The sequence below is a fragment of the Emys orbicularis genome, chromosome 9 (genome assembly GCF_028017835.1).
Source record: "Emys orbicularis isolate rEmyOrb1 chromosome 9, rEmyOrb1.hap1, whole genome shotgun sequence".
Classification (NCBI taxonomy): Eukaryota; Metazoa; Chordata; order Testudines; family Emydidae; genus Emys; species Emys orbicularis.
This window is the reverse complement of record NC_088691.1, coordinates 56695012-56720205: the sequence shown is the minus strand read 5'-3', so window position 1 is coordinate 56720205 and position 25194 is coordinate 56695012. Positions and strand designations below refer to the sequence as shown.

General features: G+C 42.2%; 1 protein-coding gene across 1 annotated transcript in view; it reads left to right on the top strand.

Annotated features, from left to right (window-relative positions):
• Positions 1-24879, top strand: part of MSL2 (MSL complex subunit 2) — a 44577-nt gene extending 19698 nt beyond the window's left edge. Inside the window, exon 2 of the mRNA XM_065410586.1 lies at positions 21212-24879. Coding sequence (XP_065266658.1) covers positions 21212-22803 — 1592 coding nt within the window. The 3' untranslated portion in view covers positions 22804-24879. The remainder of the gene's footprint in view (positions 1-21211) is intronic.
• The last annotated feature ends 315 nt before the right edge of the window (positions 24880-25194 follow it).

Here is a 25194-nt window from a genome sequence, read left to right as displayed (position 1 = left end):
AGCTGACTGTTCTGCAATTCTCTGGGTTGTCTTTATTTCCCTTTTTTAGATAGGTATTATATTTGCCCTTTTCTAGTTCTCTGGTGTCTCTCCTGTCCTCCACAAGTTCTCAAAGATAATTGCTAATAGCTCAGAGATCTCTTCTGCTAGTCCCTCAAATATTCTAGGATGTATTTCATCAGGCCCTGCTGATTTGAAGACATCTAACTTGTCTAAGTCATTCTTAACTTGTTCTTTTCCTATTTTAGCCTCAGATCCTACCACATTTACACTGATGTTTGCTATGTTAGTCGTCCAATCGCTATTGACTTCTTTGGTGAAAATTGAAACACTTTTGCCAATGTTGCATTTTATGTCATTGTCTTTCCCTTCTCATTTAGTAATGGGCCTGTCCTATCCCTGGTCTTCCTCTTGCTTTGCATGTATTTATAAAATGCTTTCTTTTTACCCTTTAAATACGACTAGTTTAACCTTGTTTTGTGTCTTGGCCTTTCTAATTTTGTTCCTATGTGCTTATGTTGGGGTTTTTTTTTATATTCATCCTTTGTAAATTTACCTAATTTTCTCTTCTTGTATGAATCTTTTTTTGAGTTTCACATCATTGAAGATCTGGTTAAGCCATAGTGGCCTCGTCCCGTATTTCCTATCTTTCCTATGCATTGGTATAGTTTGCTCTTCTGCCCTTATTAATGTCTCTTTTAAAAAAAACTGCCAACTCTCCTGAACTTTTTTTTCCCCTTTAGACTTGCTTCCCAATTCTGAATTTGCTGAAGTTTGCCTTCTTGAAGTCCATTGCCTTTATTCTGCTGATTTCCCTCCTACCATTCCTTAGAATCATGCCATGCCAATAAATGAGGGTATCATTGAATGAATCATGGACCTATGGTTCACTGCAATTTCCTTCCCTCCAACATGGAAAGGGGAATATTGATACTATCAAGTAGTTCAGAAGTGGTTAAAGTTGTTGAAGCTTTTTTCTGCAGGAAAAACTACTGCACCAATGTTCTGGAAATGAGCGTGGTCCTATTAGTACTAATACCTGGTATCCTAAAAAATGGACTTGATTCAAATGGGTGGTCAGGCCGCCATGTTTTACATAAATAAGTAAAGTGGTTTTGCATTGTGCCTTCAGTCAGTCAGCCCTGAAAGTTTGGCAGTGAGCTCCATCCCACAGTTTTTCCTGCTTTCATACCTGGCGGGGGGGGAATCAGTTGGTTTATGCAAGATCCTCACAAGTGGATCTGTTTGATGTATCAAATCTTTCTCCAGTGGGAGATGCCAGCAATTTATTTGCTACCAACCTGAGTAAGTATCTGCCAGCCATCAGCTCTTCATGCTGAAAAAATACCAAGTTAGGAAGGAATGCCTTCACCATTCACGTTGACAATTCCTTTACCTCCTATCCACTGGTATTTCTAATTGCAAAGGTTCTGTTTTAACTCAGTAGCACAAACTCCCTTCCTCCTTAGAGCGTTTTCATCCCCTCTCCCCCCAGCTAATCAAATCCCTTACTTGATTAGCTAAATTCTTGAGATTTTGATTGGTTTAAGCCTCATATTTTAAGAGGTATTCTTATTCCTCCTGTGTGTGTGTTTTTAAATGTCTAGGATTGTCTGTTTAATACGGGGTGGGCAACTATGCCTCGGGGGCTGCATCCGGCCTTCCAGAAGTTTTAATCCGGCCCTCGAGCTTCTGCTGGGGAGTGGGGTCCGGGGCTTGCCCTGCTCCAGCACTCCAGCCGGGCAGTGGGATCGGGGGCTTTCCCCACTCCCTGTGACTCCCGGAATCAGTGGCATGTCCCTCCGCTGCTCCTACACATAGGGGCAACCAAAGGGCTCCGCACGCTGCCCGTGCCCCAAATGCTGCCCCGCAGCTCCCATTGGCCTGGAACTGTGGCCAATGGGAGCTGCAGGGGTGGCACCTGCGGACGGGGCAGTGTGCAGAGCCGCCGTGTAGGAGCCGGAGGGGGGACATGCTGCTGTTTCTGGGAGCTGCTTGAGGTAAGCGTCACACGAAGCCTGCACCCCGACCCTCTTCTGCACTCCAACCACCTGCCCCAGTCCTGATCCCCCTCCAAACCCCTCAGTCCCAGCCCGAAGCACCCTCCCACACCCTGAACTCCTCATTTCTGGCCCTACCCCAGGACCTGCACCCCCAGCCGGAGCCCTCACCCCCTCCCACACCCCAGCCCCCAATTTCGTGAGCATTCATGGCCCACCATACAATTTCCATACCCAGATGTGGCCCTCGGGCCAGAAAGTTTGCCCACCCCTGGTTTAATATATTTTAAAAAACAACCTGTGTTGAGCATTGGCCTTATTTATTACTGCCTATACTAGTATTTTTGTCTTGCTTGTTTTATTTTGAAACCTCACGTGAGCTACTTATTCTCCAGGACTGACACAGAGGATAACATACTCTCATCCATAAAGTTACTTTAACTCTGCTTCTCTGAAGAGGTAATGCAGGACTGGTAGTTGCTAGTGTCTATTCCCTAATTGTATGGAGTAAAGCGTGAGGTGTTGCAGGGTGGATTTGATTTAGTTCACTAGTCAGGAAGACTCGATTTAATCATGGTTTTTTACATAGAAGTGCATTCTTGGTTGTTATAACCTTAATACATATTCTTCACAACTCAGAGATAGATGTAGGTTTCATTTTTAGAAGGTACACATTATACATTTTTAAAGTGATTTATTTTGAAAACTTTTCAGATTCGTTTTACAGCTATATCAGAAAATAAATGATTGTTTGGTTATTTCATTTACCAGAGGTAATTGAAGCAGATATTTATGAAGTCACTGGGAGGTGAACTATCTCCAATTCAACAGGTTAATCATTAATATTTGGAGGATTTTCTTGCCATGCTGTATTAGGAGGAGAACATCACCAGACAGACATTTAAATTGTTTTATTTAACTAGAACAATGTTATGTATTCTGGATTTTTTTTCTTTAACAGCAAACATATAATATTTTAACAAAACAAGCATATGAATTTTTGAGTTTAGTTAAATATTCAAGTTTTTTAAAATCAGGTTTGTTTTTGTTAAAATTGGTCTTAACTATGACCCTGCCAGCAGGTAGGGGATCTTGGGGGACAACTACTGCACTGGTGGGGTGCAAAATAAACTTTATTAAGAAAATGTAAAAACGGGGAAAATTCAGTAGTGAGGGATATGGGGTTTGTTAAGGTAGACAATTGGGGAGGGGTTTCTTTTAGTAAATAGGATAGGGGGTTTCAGTAGTGGGGTACAATACAGTTGGGTACAATACAGTTGGTAACCAATTAACACTGAAGTATAAATGTAACAGGTAGCTAACAGTTTCTATGTAAAGGGTGTGTCACAGCAGCATATAACCAACTAACAGTTATGGGTAAAATGTGTTAAATAACCAACAACTCTAGGTAAAAATATGTCACAGTGGTGTAAATGTAAAATGTGAGGTGTGTTAGAAAGGAAAAGGGTAACCAATGGGGGTTTATGCTAGACTTTAGTAATACAATTGAGGTTTGGCAGCAGTAGGAGCGGGGTGAGCAGTAGGAGCGGGGGGAAGGGATTAAAAGAGAGAGAGAGAGAGAGAGAGAGAGGCAGTGGTAGAGGAATGAGGTTGGGGGATGGGGGAAGAGGAGCTCGTGGTGGAGCGGAGACCAAAGGCAGAGGCGCTGCGGAGGGAGATTTAAACTCAGGGAGACACAGAGAGCAGACAGGCTGCAAGTTTAAACAGCAGAGAGACTGCAACGAGTGACTGGGGAGCTCGGGGGGAGACACGGGCAAGCTCGGGGGGGGGGGAGGGGTAGCGGGAAGACAGACTTAACCACAATTATACAGAACACAGCAAAATCTTATCTATGATCTAACTTAACCAAGACTACACAAATTAGCAAGTAATAGAACACAATGCAACAATTTTTTAAACCTAACTTACAGAGCACAATACAAACAATTCGTTAAACCTAACTTAACCACAGCTATGCAAAATGAAATTACAACTTATCTGGACTAAGAGCCTGATTCTAATAGGTGCACCTTACACTCCCTGCCACTTCTTTGATCGGGAGGGGGAGCAGTTCCAGAGGGCAGAGTGGTGTGTGCCCAGGGTACAACCCCGGGGGAGGGGCTAGTGGTGGCCGCAGCAGTGGGGTGGCTGCAAGCCGGCAGCCCAGGATACAGTCCAGGAAGGCACAGCCTAGCAGCGGCACAGGCTTATTTCTAGCAGCAAAGGCCCTGCGGAGCCAGAAACAGATTACAGATACAGACCAAGGAGTTAGCTTGAGTTTGTCTGCTGGGGAAACAAGGCCAGCAGCTAGGACAGGGGGAGTTTGCAAGAGGGAGTTCTTACCATTCCCCAGGACAGCAGCAAGCACAGAGACAGGAACGGCAGTAGCATCGGAGGATGGAGAGAGGACTCGATTCGCTTACAATAATCAGGAGATCTCCAGGCACAAATTCGTTGTTCGTGGGAGGGGAGTTTAAAAACGGGGGTACGCTCAAAAACAAACGAGAGCGGGGAGAGGGCCCCCCAAAGACCCCTAGCTGATCAGACCAGGTGGCAAAGCAAGGACCTTCTCCGAGGTCTGATCAGAAAATGTCCGGCTTTAAAGGCAAACTCAGGCAGTTTCCCACCAGTACTTTTGATTGGCTCCTCTTGATACAGGGGAGGAGAGAAGGCAGGGAAAGGCTGCAGGTAAGCATAGGCATGCCTGGGCATGTTCTGAGCCACAGGTATGACTCATATGCTTAATTAGTTGGCCACTTCAGGTCTTGCATTTCTGGGCAGCGCCCCCCACACCGAGCCCGGGTCTGAACAAAGGAACCAAACAAAGAAGCAAGAAGCCCCCTCCCTAGGCAGAGCAATGGCTCCAGTTAGTCTGTACAAGCCATTCCTATGAATAGGGCTGTGACTTTAGTTAGCACAATGGCCGGGAGGGGCGGCCACACAGGACAAACAGAAAGGAGAGGGGGGAAAGGAATGCAGCAGGGGGACAGCTGTAACAGACAAACTAATATAGTTAAATGAAAAAAATACATATATTTTAAATTAAATTGACTGTCAGCCAGGTCAACACGAGAAACTTAAAATATTGGCTTCTGCAGCTAACTCGGTTATCTTCACCTTCATTTTCCTGTTTGTTCATAATCTGGAAAAGAAAAACAAGCTTTCCTGCTTTTTCAGGTCCCAAACGATTTGTCAATTTGGAATGAATTAGTCCAAAGGAAGAAAATATTCTTTCCACCCTGGCAGAAGACTCTAGTACTGTTAAAAGTGAGATCATCATTTCAACAGTTTCTGAATCCAAGTGCTTAAGTGGCTTCCACTAGTTCACTGGTGTGACTTTCTTTAAAACATCTTCAGCAAACATATATTTCTTGAATGATTCACCCTTAGCTCTGAAGTTTATTATAGTTGTCGTTATGGAGGGATGATTGCTGGATGTCCATGTCATAGCCAACTCCTCTTCTTCAGCGGTTAAGATTTGACCCTGGTACCGAGTATTGAGAATATTTGCAAGAAAATGAGCTTGAGATAGTGCTTGTCCCATTCGTTTTTTTAATGCTTGGAATTTAACTCCGTCATTGCATATTTCTCTTTTTAAGATCTCACTCCGTTCCTTCCAAATTTCAACAGCATCAGCAATAAAACAGCTATTTCCCCTGCATTTTGTTCAAGGCTATAGAAATAGGCTTCAGGGTACTCAGCATGTGTTCAATATTTGTCTTAAACCCAATGTTGAGAACTTTGGCTGTGACAGTGCCATCTATTTTTTCGTGATTTTGTTCACAAACTGTCATCAGATTAGGCCAATTCTTGATATAGTGCTCAAAACAGTCCACTACTGAGTTCCATCACACATCTTGTGGGAGAGTTAGCTTGGTTCCTCCCACTTTCTTCAGAGCAGCTGCTGCAAAGTGGTTGTTACAGACGTATTTTGCAATTTCAACAATATTAGCCTTTATTTCTGAAACACTGAAGTCTTTGGCTAGGAGGTGCATCAAATGAGCACTGCAAACATATGTTATTAGCTTGGGACTCTCTTCTAAATAATTTCTTCTCATCGTGGATACATTTGCAGCATTGTCTATGACCAAGCTGCATAGTAGACATTTGAATTTTTTTTCACAGTTCTAGCTTTTACTGCTACTTCCTGTAAGTATTCTTCTGTGTGTACATTTCCTGATATATCAATGGTTTCTGTAAGGAAGACATTCCCTTCTTCTGTTGTCACACAAGCACGTACAACAGGATCATTGTGGACATTGCTCCACCCATCAAGACTCAGGTTAACAATTTCACTCTCTAGACCTTTTGCACACTGCTCAATTTCTCTTTCATACACTTTATCCAGGAATTTGCCTGCGACATCTGCTCTGTTGGATGGACTGTATCCTGGTCTTAATGACTGAACCATGTTAATGAAGTGTGGGTTCTCAGTCATACGGAAAGCAGAGTTTGTTGCATAAAGAAACCGGGCAATTTTTTCATCAATTACCTCTTTTTGTAATCTGCTGGTTCGTATCACAAACTTGATTATGGTTGTTTCTGTATGATGGAGATTTTTTTTTTCTTTTTGCTACAGGTGATATACTGTGGCTATGTGACATTCATGATGTGACTGAAACACTATCATTGGCAGATAACTCTGAAACTATAGAAAATGGTGGTGATCTTGAAGGTGGACAGTCTTCAGAATCCTGTATGTTGAGGATGGATTCTCCTAAACAAATAAGTCAGTGCAGTTATTTAATTATTATTACCATACTGCTCATTTAATATTCATTGCATTCACTGACACTCAGTACTACTGTAAAAGGAAGATCTGCCTATTTCAGCAATTTATTTTTTATCACAACTTCATCTAAAATGATAGTACCATAGAGTAACAATTATATTTTTTGCTCAAACATGAGAATTCAAGATTAGTCCAGAAGGAAGACAGGCAGTCCTTAAGAAAGAAGTATGAAATAAAAAAGATTACCAACCTGATTATCCTGCATGTTCAGACAGGTTCCTTTCACCAGCTTCAACGCAGCTTCCTCCTGAGAAGGAACACTTCTCATGATGTTGTTTCATTTGGGCAACCAGGCCTTGCATTTCTTTGTTGCACTGTTTGCATTTTGCATGCATGCCTGTCTTACCCACAGGTAGAGGAACTTCAGTAAAATATTCCCAAACTGGGTCTCTTTTACAGCCTGCTGCCATTATAGGTTTTCCCTTCTAGTGAGAGAATGGTATGGTAGATCTCAAATTAATGAAGGCTACACTCAGAAAGACCTCAAGACTTCTGGAATATGCTACTCAAACAGTTTCACTTTTGTTTCTACTGCCTGTCCTTGTCTTCTCACATTTATCTCCAGACTTCTTTTTGTCCAGATCTATTCCGCCCCCAACAATCCTCTATTCGTTGAACTTTTTGAAACTGCACTTTTAGAGAGAGGTAAGGGATTGACTCTGTGTACACAAATTTGCAGAGGGACAATAGGGTTGAGGTCTGTTATTTCTCACCTCTACATATTTATTTATTTAACAGCTTGTTAACAGCAAAAATGTTTTTATCTCTGGAGACACAAATCCACAGTTTGAGAACTGCAAAACTAAGCATCTCTGATGGTATCTTCTAGACTGAGCACTGAGTCCCATTGGGTAAATAAAAAGATTAACCTAAATAATCTATACAGAAGCCCCTGGTACCCCATAAAATTGGGTCCCTAATCCATGAACTATTGGAACTCATTTACAAAATTTTTCTTAAACATTACATGAATATATATTCTTATACTATAGAATTAGAATTTATAATCCCTATTCTATGTAATGTATCTTAATTAAAACTCTCTTTAGATAGGTTTTTTCCTCAACAAGCATTTTATTAAAAAAAAATTGATTAGTTTTTTTAAAATCATTGACTTTTGCCCACCCTGGATTTAGGTCAGATATTAAGAAAAACTTTCTAAATCTAAGGGTAGTTAAGTACTGAAATCGCTTACCAAGAGAGGTTGTGAAATTTCCATCACTGGAAGTTTTTAAGAACAGTGATGGAAACAGAACAAACACTCCTCAGAGATGGTCTAGTATACTTGGTCCTTCCTCAGCGTGGGGGGGATGGACTAGAGACCCCACGAGGTCCCTTCCAGCCCTACATTTCTATGATTCCGTGATTACAAAGTAAATGTATCATTTGACATTCCCATAGTGCATTGCATAGTGCTGCTTGTTTCTTACATTTATAACAAAGTAAGGCTCCCATCCTGTTTTGTGTAGTAGGCAGACCAATGCTCTCATGGAGAGCCCCAGTGAAGTGTATGGGGTTCCCCATGGGTGCAGCACTGTATCTGCATGCTGCCTGATGGAGGATTGAGGCTACAAAATTGTACCTTTTTTTATATAACCTGAAGTTTGCATTCTGTAGAATGTGAATGTGCCATGTGGGCTGCAGATACATCAAGTAGGCAGGATGTTGGACAGTTCTGACTTAAGTAATTTACAGGTTTTTAAACTCATATACATACTTTCTGAGATGTATTTAACTGAGGAAAGTCAAGTCATCATTTGGTAAAAGAAAATATATCTATTAAAATTCTTTTTTTCCTTTAAGTGAAACTGGTGTGTAGACAAATTCTTCAGTTCTGCTTAACATTTCACAGTGGCTGACCTTTTGAAGTAGAAACTTCTAGTTTAGTTCAATATAGTTTTTAATTCAAATGGGGTACACGTGGTGTTTCAGTATTGTTGCGACTTTCCTTAAGGATTTAACAGAGTATTAATATGTCTTTGACAAGTCTGAAATGTTATCATTAGGAGGGTTTCATCAATGGCCTGCTGATGGTTCAGCTCTGTTTCCCATCCACCCATTGTCAGCTTGTGGAAAGTGGAGTGGTGTTGGCTCAGAAAGCAAATTGTTAAAGCCATTCTAGGCTTTTATCTGGACTTTTATCCAGATTATCTCCTTTTGAGATGTGATCTTTAGTGAATTAGTGCCATGCTTATGAAATCAGCATTTGGAGAAGATGACATTTGTATGGTTATCTGGACCTTATTAATCTTTTCTTGTTAGCAATGTATTCATCTTTCAGACAGACCTCTCGGCATCTGTAAATGACCTCTTGGTTTGCCTGTTCCTGTGTTGTTTATACTATTTTCTGTGTGTGTGTGTATCTCTATCTCTATCTATCTGTGGCTCAGTTTTGCTTTCAAAATGGCAGAAACTTGTTTTTGTTTATAATATTGATTTTGCTCTGTATAACAGAAATCTCAGGACTCTCATCTCTCTTCTTTAGAAGAAATGTTCTCTAAAGATACCACTTCCTCAGGATTCTCTCTTGAGTTTCATATTCCAGTGTAAATGAGGGAAACTCCCCTAAATCGTAGAAGTGTGGGCCACTGAAGCACCTGTATGGCTGCTCCGTGGCACTACCCCAGTGTTTCTCAAATGCAGTCACCAGGGGCTTTTCTTGAGGCCACAGGCTCCTGGGCGGTGATGGGAAGGGGGCAAAGCAGCGGCTCCTACCCTGGGGCTGCCAGCACAGGTTGGGCCCTGCCCCCATCTAGAGGCACAAATGCCGAAGGAGTAGGCAGCCAGTATGAGTTCCCCATCTTCCTGGGGGCAGTGAGGTTCAGGTTTCCAGCTTCAGCCCTTGGGCGGTAGGCTCCAGCCCCCAGCTGCGGGGTGGCGGGCTCCAGCTTCAGGTGCCAATCCCCACTGCATTCCCCGGCCCCCAAGCATCCCCCCCATTGCCCCTAGCCCCCACTGCCTCCCTACCCACCTCTCCATCCAGGGCATAATTTGTCCCCCGGCTTGCTGGGGCTGAGTAAGTCTGCTGTGAAAAGTGGTATTTGTATGTTTGTTGATATTACTTTTCAGTGCCTCCCAACTGGCTAGCAGACTTACTAGCTTGCAAGTCTAAAAAATAGAAGCAACTGGAAAAGCAAAAGAAACAACCAGAAAACACAAGAACATGCAAAGCAATTTATTTGTTTCTTTTCTGTTTAGCTCCAGTAAAGAATACAGGTCTGTCTCATCTTACGTGGGGGTTCCGTTCCGCAGTTAGCGCGTAAAGCGAAAACCGCGTATAGCCAAAATCCCGTATAGCCAAAATCCCATTGAGTTCAATGGCGGGCGAAATCGCTCGCACTACAGGTATAGTATTAAAACTGTTGTTTTTCTCTTTTTTTTGTTTTTTGTTTTTGCCAACCGCGTAAAGTTGAAATTGCGCATGTTAAATGCGCGTAAGATGCGACAGACCTGTAGAGACAACTACATTATTTTTATTATTGAGTCTGCAAACAAAACCCTAGATAAATAAATTACAATGATTTTGACATGTATGTGTGCATATTTATTTGTTTGTCCTAAAGCTAACTAAATATTTTAGGAAAAATTGTCAGAACGGCCACCGGCAAGAGTTGATGGCTGCATTCTGAGGCCACCAAAAAATTTATTGAGAGAACCCTAACTACAGGTATGTCAGGGGCCTTAGAATGCTATGTCCCTTTCCAGCCACGGTGCACAAAGGAACTCTTGGGAGCAGCTGCCTAACCGTTCTAACTATAGCTCTATAGCCCTTGATGCTTATTCTACTTCAATTAATTACATTTTCATTGATTTTGTTTGTCTGAGTCCTGTGCTTTGGATGATTTTGTTACTCTTTCCTGGTTAGGTAGTCTATAGCAGACCCCTACCATGACATCACTCTTGTTTTTTACCTCTTTTGTCTTTACTCAGAGACTTTCAACAAGTTTGTCTCCTATATCCATCTCAGCCCCAAAGCAAGAGTATACATCTTTGATATACACCTCTACCCCGATATAACGCTGTCCCCGGGAGCTAAAAAATCTTACCGCGTTATAGGTGAAACCGTGTTATATCGAACTTGCTTTGAGCCACCGGAGTGCGCAGCCCCGCCCCCCTGGAGCACTGCTTTGCCGCATTATATCCGAATTCGTGTTATATCAGGTCGCGTTATATCGGGGTAGAGGTGTACAAGGCAACACTGTGACACTGCACCCCATATTCTTCACAGTGATACGATAGGATTATGGCAAAATTATGATGCATTTTGTACAAGATAAGTCATGCGAGGTGTAATTGGAAAAGTTATGATTTGCTGAATATGATTATCCTATTTGTATGCATGTATCATTTTTGCATCTGAAGTTATAAATACTGAATATGTATCTGTACTTCAAATGTAGTTACACTTAGGTAACGCCCACTAGACAAAATGCTTTCAGTCTCAATAGCTGGTGGTAAAGGGCCTATTCAGGTTAATGGGCCATTAGAAAGAACAATAGGCCTCAGGAGAAGCTTATCTCTAAGGCTGCCTGTCTGTCATGGACCTCCATGACTTCTGCAACACTCGGTGTGGCTGGCTCCAGGCTACCTCTGGGCCAGCCGCACTGGCTGCTGCTGGGGCAGTCTCGGGCCACAGTGCCCCCCTCTTCCCCCAATAGCAGCAGTAGTTTTGGTGTGTGAGGGGGCTCAGGGCTGAGGCAGAGGGTTGGGGTGCAGGGCGGTGCTTACCTTGGGAGGGCTCCCCGGAAGCAGCCGGCATGTCCCTAAACCTCCTAGGCAGAGGGGCTGGGAGCTCTGCACGCTGCCCCTGCCTGCAGGCACTGCCCCCGTAGCTCCCATTGGCTGCGGTTCCTGGCCAATGAGAGCTGCAGAGCTCCCCTGGCCTTCCCTCCCCCTAAGAGCTGCAGGGACATGCCAGCCACTTCTGGAGAGCCGCACGGAGCTGGGTAGGGAGCCTGCCAGCCCCGCCAACCCTCCCCACCCCCAAGCCCCAGTGGGGGTCCTGGGCCACGTGCCACTGCCTGCCCCTCCCAGCACCTGCACCACCACCCCCGTTGCTCCCCTAGCACCGCGGCGCCCCACAGCACCCCAGTCCAAGTTTTAGTTAGGGGTATATAGTACAGGTCATGGACAGGTCACAGTCCATGAATTTTTGTTTTCGGCCCGTGACCTGTCCAAAGGGTGACTAGATAGAAAGTGTGAAAAATCAGGACGGGGGTGGGGGGTAATAGGCGATTATATAAGAAAAAGCCCCAAATATTCGGACTGTCCCTATAAAATCGGGACATCTGGTCACCCTACCTGTCCATGACTTTTACTAAAAATACCCATGACTAAAATGTTGCCTTACTTATCTCCCACCTGGTGGGCCTTCCTGAGATCGCTACAGACAGCCTGTGAATGATGGCTGTTGTGTCTCTACAAGGACATGTGACCAGGCCACGTGATACTGGACTCTATCTTAGGATGTCAGTATTTTTCCACAGACTGGTCTGGGAACCAAGCTTTGGAACAAAGGGTTCCCGCCATATGCAAAAGCTGTATAAGACAGTCATGACATCTGTGGTTCTTCACTCCCCGCATAAGAAGACTCCGGGAAACACTTGAGGAACAAATACTGAACTGGGGGAAGTGCTGGACCCAGGCTAAAGGAATTTCTAGCCTGTGTATGAAACACCTGGGGATTCCAAGCTGCAAAGCCAACTGTACCTTGTGCCTTAAGAATCTACAAGTCTGCCTGTACCATCAGTTAGGGTGAGAATCTGCTATTCATATCCAATCTATCTAGTATATTAAGCTTAGGTTGCATTTTTGTTTATTTGCTAGGTAATCTGCTTTCATCTGTTTCCTATCACTTATGATCACTTAAAATCTATCTTTTCTAGTTAACTTGGTTTTGTTTTAATCTAAACCAGTGAGCTTTGACTGGAGGGGGAAGGGATAGCTCAGTGGTTTGAGCATTGGCCTGCTAAACCCAGGGTTATGAGTTCAATCCTTGAGGGGGCCATTTAGGGAACTGGGGTAAATATTTGTCGGGGATTGGTCCTGTTTTGAGCAGGGGGTTGGACTAGATGACCTGCTGAGGTCCCTTCCAACCCTGATATCACTGGTCTACAATTTTTGAGAAGTCATCTGCTTCAGAGATAAAATGTGCTATTTCTTATGTATTTTGGTGTGCTGAATTCAAATATGACAATTAAAACAACTGATTGGCTACTGTTTCTAAGATATTTAAGTTTTTACATTTTATGTCTATGTATATTGTGTAGATAGTAGAGTTTTAATCATAAATTGTAAACCTAGGTCTTTTCGTGTGTTTATGGTTGCTTTACATGATAATATTTCACCTGTCCTGTTTATGTAACACTTTAAAAATCAGCAAAAGGGTTATATAAATAAAATTTATTATGAAACAAAAGGCAAAAAACTATTCTGTACATAGTTTAGTCCTATTCCGTGTCTACTCAGCGCTTCTTGGCTTGTCTCTTGTATTCATTAAATGGAGCATCTCTTGTCACTGTCCAGCAATAGTCTGTAAGCATTGATGGGCTCCATTTGCCCTGATAGCATTTCTCCATTGTTGCAATGTCCTGGTGAAATCGCTCGCCGTGCTCGTCGCTCACTGCTCTGCAGTTCGGTGGAAAAAAATCTAGATGAGAGTGCAAAAAATGTATCTTTAGTGACATGTTGCAACCAAGGCTTTTGTATGCCTTGAGGAAGTTTTCCACCAACAACCTGTAGTTGTCTGCCTTGTTGTTTCCGAGAAAATTTATTGCCACTAACTGGAAGGCTTTCCATGCCGTCTTTTCCTTGCCACGCAGTGCATGGTCAAATGCATCATCTCGAAGAAGTTCACGAATCTGAGGACCAACAAAGATACCTTCCTTTATCTTAGCTTCACTTAACCTTGGAAATTTTCCACGGAGGTACTTGAAAGCTGCTTGTGTTTTGTCAATGGCCTTGACAAAGTTCTTCATCACACCCAGCTTGATGTGTAAGGGTGGTAACAAAATCTTCCTTGATTCAACAAGTGGTGGATGCTGAACACTTTTCCTCCCAGGCTCCAATGACTGTCGGAGTGGCCAATCTTTCTTGATGTAGTGGGAATCTCTTGCACGACTATCCCATTCGCAGAGAAAACAGCAGTACTTTGTGTATCCAGTCTGCAGACCAAGCAAGAGAGCAACAACCTTCAAATCGCCACAAAGCTGCCACTGATGTTGGTCATAGTTTATGCATCTCAAAAGTTGTTTCATGTTGTCATAGGTTTCCTTCATATGGACTGCATGACCAACTGGAATTGATGGCAAAACATTGCCATTATGCAGTAAAACAGCTTTAAGACTTGTCTTCGATGAATCAATGAACAGTCTCCACTCATCTGGATCGTGAACGATGTTGAGGGCTGCCATCACACCATGGATGTTGTTGCAGGCTACAAGATCACCTTCCCTGAAGAAGAATGGGACAAGATCCTTTTGACGGTCACGGAACATGGAAACCCTAACATCACCTGCCAGGAGATTCCACTGCTGTAGTCTGGAGCCCAACAGCTCTGCCTTACTCTTGGGTAGTTCCAAATCATTGACAAGGTCATTCAGTTCACCTTGTGTTATGAGGTGTGGTTCAGAGGAGGAGGATGGGAGAAAATGTGGGTCCTGTGACATTGATGGTTCAGGACCAGAAGTTTCATCCTCTTCCTCTTCCTCGTCTGACTCAAGTGAGAATGATTCTGGTGCATCAGGAACCGGCAGTCCTTCTCCGTGGGGTACTGGGCGTATAGCTGATGGAATGTTTGGATAATGCACAGTCCACTTTTTCTTCTTTGACACACCTTTCCCAACTGGAGGCACCATGCAGAAGTAACAATTGCTGGTATGATCTGTTGGCTCTCTCCAAATCATTGGCACTGCAAAAGGCATAGATTTCCTTTTCCTGTTCAACCACTGGCGAAGATTTGTTGCACAAGTGTTGCAGCATATGTGTGGGGCCCACCTCTTGTCCCGATCTCCAATTTTGCAGCCAAAATAAAGGTGATAGGCTTTCTTAACCATAGTGGTTATATTGCGCTTTTGTGATGCAAAAGTCACTTCACCACAAACATAGCAGAAGTTACCTGCACTTTTCACACAAGTACGAGGCATCTCTGCTCACTTTGGCTAAACAGAAATGTGTCCCTTTGCAAAATCAAACACTGACAAATAAGAGAGCACGACACTGTATGATTTCTAGAGCTGATATAGGGCAATTTGTTCAGCAGAGTGATGTAAGCTTCGTTATGATTGCATCATCCATGACTTCTAGGAATAACATGATGCAATTCATATCATGTATGATGCAATACCAGCTTCAGATTGCATCATTCATTGTTTTGCCTAAAAAGCAAGTACTGTCCAAACCCAGTCATAGATTTATTCATAGATCCAGTCCAAGATGTATTTTAGTCATTTCTGGTTTAAATTGAGATCCCTTCCCTTTATAACTCACTTATCCTCCGCCATTCCCAAGTCAAGGGTCGTATATACTGACCCAATAGCATATCTTGAAAACTAGAGCCAAGCAACAATTTTAAGCATCATTTTCGTTCTCAGTGACCCAGAATTAGTAAAGTTTGACTACATTTATTTCAGAAGCATTTTGGCTGTAGAGCAGTGTATTCTGTGATTCTGAGTGCTTGGGGGAAATCTCTGCTTGGTTACCACAAGTGTGAATCCCTCTCTTCACAGTGAGGGAGAGGCAGACCAGGCATTATACCCATATATTGGCCAGATTTGGCCACAGCAGGACGGTACTGTTCCGGGGTCCCAGGCTAGGAAGCTGGTGGTTAGAGAGCCTTTGTGTAACTGCAGCTGGGTGTATCCCTACCTGTATGAATGCTGGTGAAAGTGCAGGCTGGAGGGCTTTGCAGCTTGTCACAACAGTACAGTGTGAGAGGGAACCCAGGCTGGTGGGCTAGGGAGCTCAGTGGTACCCCAGTTCCAGGTGGCACCCCAGGAGGAACCCGTCACAGTGGCGTAGTCGTACAGGATCATATGCACAGCTGCTTGTTCTGAATGAGATTTGCACTTCATACGCTGGTGGCAATTTTAAGTGAGATTTAAGTGGTGGTGGCTGGAGATCAGTCAGAAGTTACCAGTTTGTTATTTTCTGTTTTCTTATTTCAAGAAAGGGAAGTAGGGACAGAAAGGCAGGAAAATGAGTGAATGAAACTAGTAAGAAGCTGGAGCAGTGCAGATTGCAGGCAGAATAGAGGGAAAAAGAACACATGAGACTTATGTAATTAAAACAGCTGGAAATTGAGACAGACAAGAAGCTGCACACCGAAGAGCCATAGAAGCAGAGGATGCTAAGCAAAAAGCTGCACACCAGAGAGTTTTGGAACTGAAACAGATAGAGGCTGACAAAGAAATGGAGATCCAGAAATTAGGCATGGAGGAAAAAGAAAGAGAGGAAGCACCAACTGGTGTTGATAGAGAACCAGAACCCCCCAGCACACACCAATGAGTCCCACCTATCCAAAAATCCACAAATGGGAATGGTTATGTCCTGCATACAGTGAAACGTTATATTGCTGAATATTGTATCACCTTCAAGAGGTTGTGTGTACTTCATGAGATTCCTGAGGACCAAAATATGCCCACTTTGGTTGCAAAGTTGTCTGGGAGAGCTCTGGATATATTCAATAAGATGCCAATTAGAGATGCTTCAGATTATGGTAAATTCAAGGAAATATATTTAAAACTGTTTCAGATTACACCTGAAACATCTAGAGTAAAATGTAGAAGCCTTAAGAGGGGTGCTGGGATGAGTAATGTGGCATATGTAAACCAGATGAAAGATTTGATGGAAAAGTGGGTAAAGGGAAAAGGCGTTACAAGCTTTGAAGGAATGTGTGATCTTGTTGCTCAGGAACATTTTCTGAGTATATGTAGAGATGATGTGAAACAGTGTTTATGGGATAAAAAGGTGAAAACTGTTGATGAACTGGCTACTCTACCTGATCAATTTGAGCAAACCCAAGCATCTATTGCAGGGGTAGGCAACCTATGGCACGCATGCCAAAGGCAGCACGCAAGCTGATTTTCAGTGCCACTCACACTGCCCGGGTCCTGGCCACCGGTCCGGTGAGCTCTGCATTTTAATTTAATTTTAAATGAAGCTTCTTAAACATTTTAAAAATCTTATATACTTTACATACAACAATAGTTTAGTTATATATTATAGACTTATAGAAGGAGACCTTCTAAAAACGTTTAAATGTATTACTGGCGCGCGAAACCTTAAATTAGAGTGCATAAATGAAGACTCAGCACCCCACTTCTGAAAGGTTGCCAACCCCTGATCTATAGCAAACAAACCACAGACAGAGGAGTTTAAACCTGGTGGGAAGCAGAGTTCCCGTTTTACTCTTGGGAAGAAGGAGGGTGGAGGGGAGTCGGGGTGCTCACCTCCCCAAATCCATTCCTCTAGTCCTTGTTCCAAATCTCCTGTAAAAACAGAGGAGCCCAGAAGGTGCTATCACTGTACTTCCACTGAGCACCTGAGGAATAAATGCCCTGTGCTGGGTGGGAACAAGCCGTAAGCAACTCATGGAAATGCTGCTACCCTGAGCACAGAGGCACTTCAGGCAATTGCCACTTACCATACAGGGTTGTCCAGCCAGGCATCAAGCACATAAAGGCTGCCAGGATTAATGGCAGAGAACACCTGGGGTGGAAAGACACGGGGTTGTGCAGGAAAGTTACAGCCAGGGCAGATGGCAGAGCTTTTATTAGTGGGAGGTTACAAAATCCTTGTGCATATAGAAACTGAGGATTTGGAAGCTGTATTGGCTGTGGCTGTGGTAAATGATAACCCGACTGCTTTGAGAATGATTTCTTCCGTGTAGCTCGGGATGTCAAGGAGAAATTTTATGCTGGAACCTCAGAGGTAAAGAGCAAAGTCTCAGGAACCGCTGGAGGAATGGGAGAGTGTCTCTCTAATTCCTCTGCAGCAGTGGAAAACTGTATGCTTCCAGGGGTGGGTGTGGTTGAGGCCAGCTCCTGCCACCTGGTAGCTAAAGGCAGGGTCTCTTCGGGGGGGAACCCGTCACAAACACCTCTCCTTTTTTTCCCCCCTGCCTGTCCTTCCTCAGCAAGATGTTCCCTTCTGTAGCAATATTCCAGTCATGTATATTATCCCGCCAAGTCTCTGTGATGCCAGCTATGTCATAGTTGTGATTATTTACTAGTATTTATAGCTCTTCCTATTTATTCCTCATACTTCTTGCATTAGTATACAGACATCTAAGATACTTATTTGATTTCCACACTGTTCCCTCTTGTTTCTCCTTTGTCCTTGCTATAATTGCCTCATGCTTCCTTTAGATTCAGACCCTTCACCCATGTCTCCATGTTTTTGGCTTACCTGTGAGCTTTTGTTTCCTGACCCCGTTGAATCTAGCTTAAAGTCTTCTTCACTAGTTTAGCCAGAGTGGAACAAGGAATTGGGAATAGAAGATTGTTGCAATACCAGTATCTCCTTTCTTTCACTGAGAGAAGAGGCAACAGGAACTATGTTAAGAATTTCCGTCTTCTGCTAAAGAGGTTTCCAGGAATCCCAGCATAACTGGATGGTACCATTGCCACAGTTCTCTCTTCCCTACATGGGGACATTTAGGTCAGATTTGTGTATTTTCAGTGAATATTGATGCTATGTTTTCCAAAAGAGCTTGTTTGGAGGCTTAGCTTGTATTTGCCCTATAGGGTAATTTGTCTGTCTGATCAGTAACAACACTTTTGAAGTCCAGACACCAACTGAGATTGACTTTGTATTGATGCAGTACTTGGGGTTCATGAAGTATTATCTGTGACAGTCAGGCTGCAGACACCTCAAAGGAAATCAGAAATTTAACACATTAAAAATGAGCAGTTGGTTTAACTGATTGTGTACTGTGTTGTATTATAAAACTATGTTGAGTAAGGTCTTTTTCTGCAAGCTTCTGATGTTCTGAACTTGATGGTCATTATGAGATGTATACAGACTATGGTTATTAATTTATGTATTTGTGTATATAGAAAGCTATGCTCATAATCTATGGGGCAGCTTCAGCTGTATCTCACAGTAGTGTGGTGAAGCAGTCAGATAGGGAAGGGCACTTTCCAAACCAGTTGTTTACACAACCCCAATTTAAAGTACCCATATATTGTCCAGCTCAGGAAAAGAAAATGATGGACCATTAGAGTTAGTGGGGAGACATTGAGACATCCTGGCTAGAATTTACCCCACTCTGAATAATCATGAGCTCTCATGCCAGGAGAGAGAGTTTAAAAAAAAAGGGGGGAGGGGGAATCAGTTTCAAGCTTCCTTTTAAAAAGGAAGTTGTCATCCAGAAACTGAGGGACAGCCTCTATGAGGGAAGCTGTCCATGAACGTAGGATCCCCCATATAGCTAGGGGTATGCTGAGAAACTGTTGAAAGGCAATAAATAACTTGTATTTTTATCTTCAAGTATCAAGGCAGGGAGAAGATATGTGATAGTAGGGGGCTCTATAATCTAGCAGACAGAAACATAACAAGATCCAGATGAAGCTAGACAAATTCAAACTGCAATATTTTCCAGTCTGAGTCCTTGTGGTTCTTCTCTGAACTCTTCCTGTTCTTCTTTGAGTGGTTGCAGACATGTATTCCATTCGTGTGTGAGCACCCAGCACACCAAAGCCAGGGAACTTTGCCTAGGAGTACCTGTAGAAGTGACACTTAACATAAGAACGGCCATACTGGGTCGGATCAAAGGTCCATCTAGCCCAGTATCCTGTCTTCCAACAAAAAGAACAGGAGTACTTGTGGCACCTTAGAGACTAACAAATTTATTAGAGCATAAGCTTTCGTGGGCTACAGCCCACTTCTTCGGATGCATATAGAATGGAACGTATATTGAGGAGATATGTATATATGTTGTAACTCCCACCTGTTCATGCTCTCTGTATGTGTGTATACATATCTCCTCAATATATGTTCCAGTCTATATGCATCCGAAGAAGTGGGCTGTAGCCCACGAGAGCTTATGCTCAAATAAATTTGTTAGTCTCTAAGGTGCCACAAGTACTCCTGTTATTTTTGCGGATACAGACTAACACGGCTGCTACTCTGAAACCTGTCTTCCAACAGTGGCCAATGTCATGTGCCCCAGAGGGAATGAACAGAACAGGTAATCATTGAGTGAGCCATCCCTGTTGCCCATCCCCAGCTTCTGACAAACAAAGGCTAGGGACACCATTCCTGCCCATCCTGGGTACTAGCCATTGATGGACCTATCTTCCATTAATTTATCTAGTTCTTTTTTGAACTCTGTTTTAGATTTGGCCTTCACAACATCCTCTGGCAAAGAGTTGCACAGGTTGACTGTGTGTTGTGTGAAGAAATACTTCCTTTTGTTTGTTTTAAACCTGCTGCCTATTAATTTTCATTTGGTGACCCCTAGTTTTCTTGAGTAGTTTTGTATCATCTGCAAATTTTGCCACCTTACAGTTTATCCCTTTTTTCAGATCATTTATGAATATGTTGAATTATAGTGGTCCCAGTACAGACCCCGGGGACGCCACTATTTACATCTCTCCATTCTGAAAACTGACCATTTATTCCTACTCTTTGTTTCCTATCTTTTAACCAGTTTCTGATCCATGAGAGGACCTCCCCTTTTATCCCATGACAGCTTACTTTGCTTAAGAGCCTTTGGTGATGGACCCTGTCAAAGGCTTTCTGAAAATCTAAGTACACTATATCGATTGGATCCCTCTTGTCCACATTCTAGTTGACCCCCTCAAAAAATTCTAGTAGATTGGTGAGGCATGATTTCCCTTTACAAAAACCATGTTGACTCTTCCACAACAAATTATCTTCCTTATACCCCCTTCATGTTTTCATCTGTCTCTCAGTGCTACTTCCCTCTGAACTGTTTCCATTTTGACTTCCCAAATTTTGATCTTTGATTTTCAATTTCTGTTTTAACCCTTCCCACTTTGTACAGATGTAGCTCTCTTGGTTAGTGCATTAGGGACATTGCATAGTGTGTCACCATATTGAGATGAATGTGGTGTTTAAGGGGCAATGCTGATATTGTTTTGCTTGACACCGTGTTTTCTAAAGGCTGGGTTAATGGGCATAAGCAGATCAGATTATGTTGAAATTTTTCTCTGCAATATGGAAAACTTCTAAACACAACATTGTTTTAAAACTGTGGGTACAGCAATTGTAATGAGTCTAAAATCTCACAGTTCATACTGTTTGCACACCTATGATTTTTCTCATGACCTTGTTCATCACTAAACACTATACAGGCAATTCATACTGCTGTAAATTAGGAAGTCCCTCTTATGTTACCCTGAAAGCCTATGCCAGTTGGTCTGCTCTAATAACCTTCTTTTCTTTTTCCTCTTAGGAAATTTGCTACAGGATCCTATTGCTCCCACCAACTCCACGTGTCAGCATTATGTCTGCAAAACTTGTAAAGGCAAAAAGATGATGATGAAACCATCATGTAGTTGGTGCAAAGACTATGAACAGTTTGAGGAAAATAAACAGTTGAGCATTCTAGTGAACTGCTACAAAAAACTGTGTGAATACATAACACAGACTCCATTGGCACGAGACATAATACAAGCAGTTGACTGTTCTGCAGATCTTTTGGCTTTGCTCAAAGATGGATCACCACTCCATGAAGACACAGAAAACATTTCTGATGCAGCCATGCCTTTGTGTTTGACACATTCTCCATTACCTTCAACCTCAGAACATATTAATGATCCTCAAGCTAGTTTTTCTTCAATACCTGAAAGTACACATAATATTGATATTAGAAGTTCTGTTATCAATGGGTTGCCCAATTGTAATGGGCTTTCAGTGGATAAACTTGGAGTAAATATTCCTTCCCCTGAACATGCAAATACAATTGATGTGTGTAGTACTGGAGAGTACATAAAAACGGAGGATATCTCTAGCAGTCTTCAGCCTGTGTGTGACACAGTTTCTACTAGTGACTTGTGTACATCAGGCCTTGACATCTGCAGTTTCAACGAAGATATAAAACCTGGCTCGCTATTGCTTAGTGTTGAGGAAGTTCTCCGAAGCTTAGAAACTGTTTCAAGCACTGAAGTCTGTGGTTCTGATTTGCAGCCCAGCTTGGAAGCCACCATATCCAATGGTCCTTTCCTGCAGCTTTCTCCCCCACCTCTTAGCCATAATGTTTTCATGTCCACAGGTGCTTCTCCTCATGGGATCTCATGTACAGCAGCAACACCTAAGATAGTTAAGTTAAACAGGAAGCGATCTCGATCAGAAAGTGACAGTGAAAAGGTTCAGCCACTACCCATTTCCAGCATCATCTGTGGCCCAACGTTGGGAGCATCAGCTCCAGTAACAGTAAAACAGGAAAATAAAATGTCTTTGCAGCCTGTAGCAACTGTACCCAATGGAGGCACTACTCCCAAAATAAGTAAAACTGTACTCCTGCCTAATAAAAGCATGAAAAAGAATCTAGAACATGCCCCCAAGAAATCTCACCCGAAAGCCAAACCAGGAATACTGAAAACAAAAGACAAAGCAAAGGAAAAGGTTGCTAGCAGTAATGTTATGCCAGGAAGTCCGACAAAAACTGCATACAAAAAGCCACAAGAAAAGAAAGGGTGTAAATGTGGTCGCGCCACCCAAAATCCAAGTGTTCTTACATGCCGTGGCCAACGCTGCCCTTGCTACTCTAACCGTAAAGCCTGCTTAGACTGTATATGCCGTGGCTGCCAAAACTCATATATGGCTAATGGGGAGAAGAAGCTGGAAGCATTTGCAGTGCCAGAAAAGGCCTTGGAACAGACTAGGCTTACTTTGGGCATTAATGTGACAAGCATTGTGCGCAGTGCCAGCACAAGCACCAGTGTAATTAATGTGACAGGGTCACCAGTAACTACATTTTTAGCTGCCAGTACACACGATGATAAAAGTTTGGATGAAGCTATAGACATGAGATATGACTGTTAAATCATTTTTTTCGTCTTTTCCCTGCCCTTAGTAGGGGAACTGCTACAGTTTTAAGGCAGCTATGGTTCTGTTTAACTTGCCGAAGCTCCTGCCTATAGATCACTTGTATCAAGTGTTTTTCATTGCTATGTTATGTGTGTTAGTGTCTGGGAAATAGTTTGCAGATAATGGAGGAGTTACCCTAAAACTATGTCTTTAGATCTCACAGCACCTCATAGTTTGAGATCAGATGCTGATGTAAATGGTTTTAATACAAGATGACCTTTGGAAAGGAACATATTAACCTCATTGTACCAGTTAATGCTTTGTGCTCAATTAAAGCTTCCGATTAAATGTAAGGAAGTGGTATCTAATCAGTCCATCAAAGTTGTGCTAGTTTATGATGTGTGAAAGTAACTGCCAAATACACTGCCATAGGGAGTCAGTGTTGCTAGCAAATCACATCCCATTCCTGTTGAAAGTACAGTATTAACGGAGGACTGCAGTCTTTGAATGACACATCTTTTTTGATCATGAGCGTTGGTTATCTAGAGCATGGAACAGTACAAATCAGTAATTTCATGGAAAGAGAAGTTGTCCCTCATTGGAATTGGCTAAGAAGTAACTAGGCAATCAACTGGAGTCAGTTGTAAAGTGGCTGTCCCTCCAGATCCTGCTCAAGTTTCTGTGTAATCGCTTCATTCACTTTTTCTAAACAGCCTGCAGGTGGATGTGTGACTGGTATATTTTATGCCCTGTGGCACTAACTCCATTCATCTTTGGCATGTTGCTGTTCACTTCATCATGAGAGGGGAAACAACTGATAAACAAAGAAGGGCCAAATACCACATATGTAAACCCATTGATTTCAGTGGGAGTTGCTGCAAGTGGTATCTGAGAAGAATTTGACCCTAGGTTACAAATATAAAAAATAAATCTGGGCTGGGTTAAAATCTTTGTCCATTGGTGCCCCACAATACATCCTGGTTTATACAGCCTTTACCCACCATTGGTTTCTCTTTTCTTCACTTAAAGATATAAATGAGGTTAACACTGTATTGTGATGCACTTGGGATCTATTTACTCTAGGAAAATAGCCCATTGTTACTTGCTTCCCCTCAGTCAGGAAAGAGAACTGATGGGTAAACAGGATCAAGTTATTTTCAGTACTCATTAGGTAAAGTATGCAAGACAGCATATTCCACCAAGTGTTCAACTCACTCATCTACATTCAGTGTGCCCAACTGGTTGATTTCCAGTTAATCCCTGAAAATAAGGAAATAGTTCGAAGAAGGCTTTTTGCATTTTGCACAACATTACAGCAGTTTTAAGATTTTTTTTTTATGCCATTCTAAAGAAGTAAAACTTCCTCATGATGCAGAGATATCTCCTCTTTAAATGGCACAGCACAAAAAAAAAGATGGTCTGACTAGTATACAAAGCATTATCCTTGTAATTTAAAGGACAATTACTATTTATAACAGCATGTCTAAAGAGAAACAGTGCTTGAATTTTTCAAATTCCATTTTATGGCAGCCATATTTTTATTAATTAAATGAAATCTCCAATGAATTATGACATAATGGATATATTTTGATTGTGCACAAAGCATGTACAATGATGGTTACCTGTCTAAGAAATAAGCAAAAACTTTTTGGACACAAATCAAATGACACCACCTTTTGTTTTTGTAGTGTACTATGGTGTCATTTTCTGTGAATGTGGTCAGATAATTTTTTTCGTTTTGTTTTGTATTTCCCCCCGTCTTTTTTGTGGGGTTGGTTAGGGTGGGGTGTTAAAGCCATAGGAAGAAAAATGTGATGTATGTGTCCAGTCTGTACTATTTTGTTTTTGTTTTGCAAGAAGAGTTGAAAAATATTTTTGATAACGAGAGTAAATGGTGGAAAATGCTTCTTAGTATTCTTGTCTTTATTTGCCAATCCAAGTACCTGAATTCCCTGTTTTTAACCCTCATGAGGCTTAATGATGTCCTATTAAAACATATTTAGTTAAATTTGTATGTGATTTTGTGTGTTGACCAAGAGACTCCTACCATTTTTACTTTGGTGGTTTGACTTTAACCTACTCATGTAAATCTGTGTTTATTATTCCACTACATGTAAGTAAAGTAATCAAGTGACAAACAGATTTTAGTGGAGTTTGAGCAACATGGGTAGTAGCTTCTGAACACTTCCGCAAAGCTGTTAAGTTTTGCTGAGATTGTTGTTAGTACATTTATTTGTACTCTAAACTATATACTTCAGTACACATTCCTCAATGTAGGAGTAGTTTGGAATTATTTATTTTTTACTGTTGCATTAAGTGAGGTTCCAGTTGTTGGAGATTTAGGTGAAGTGTTTTTTGGAACCATTGATAGGAACCCCTGATCATTAATGTAACATTGCTAAATGG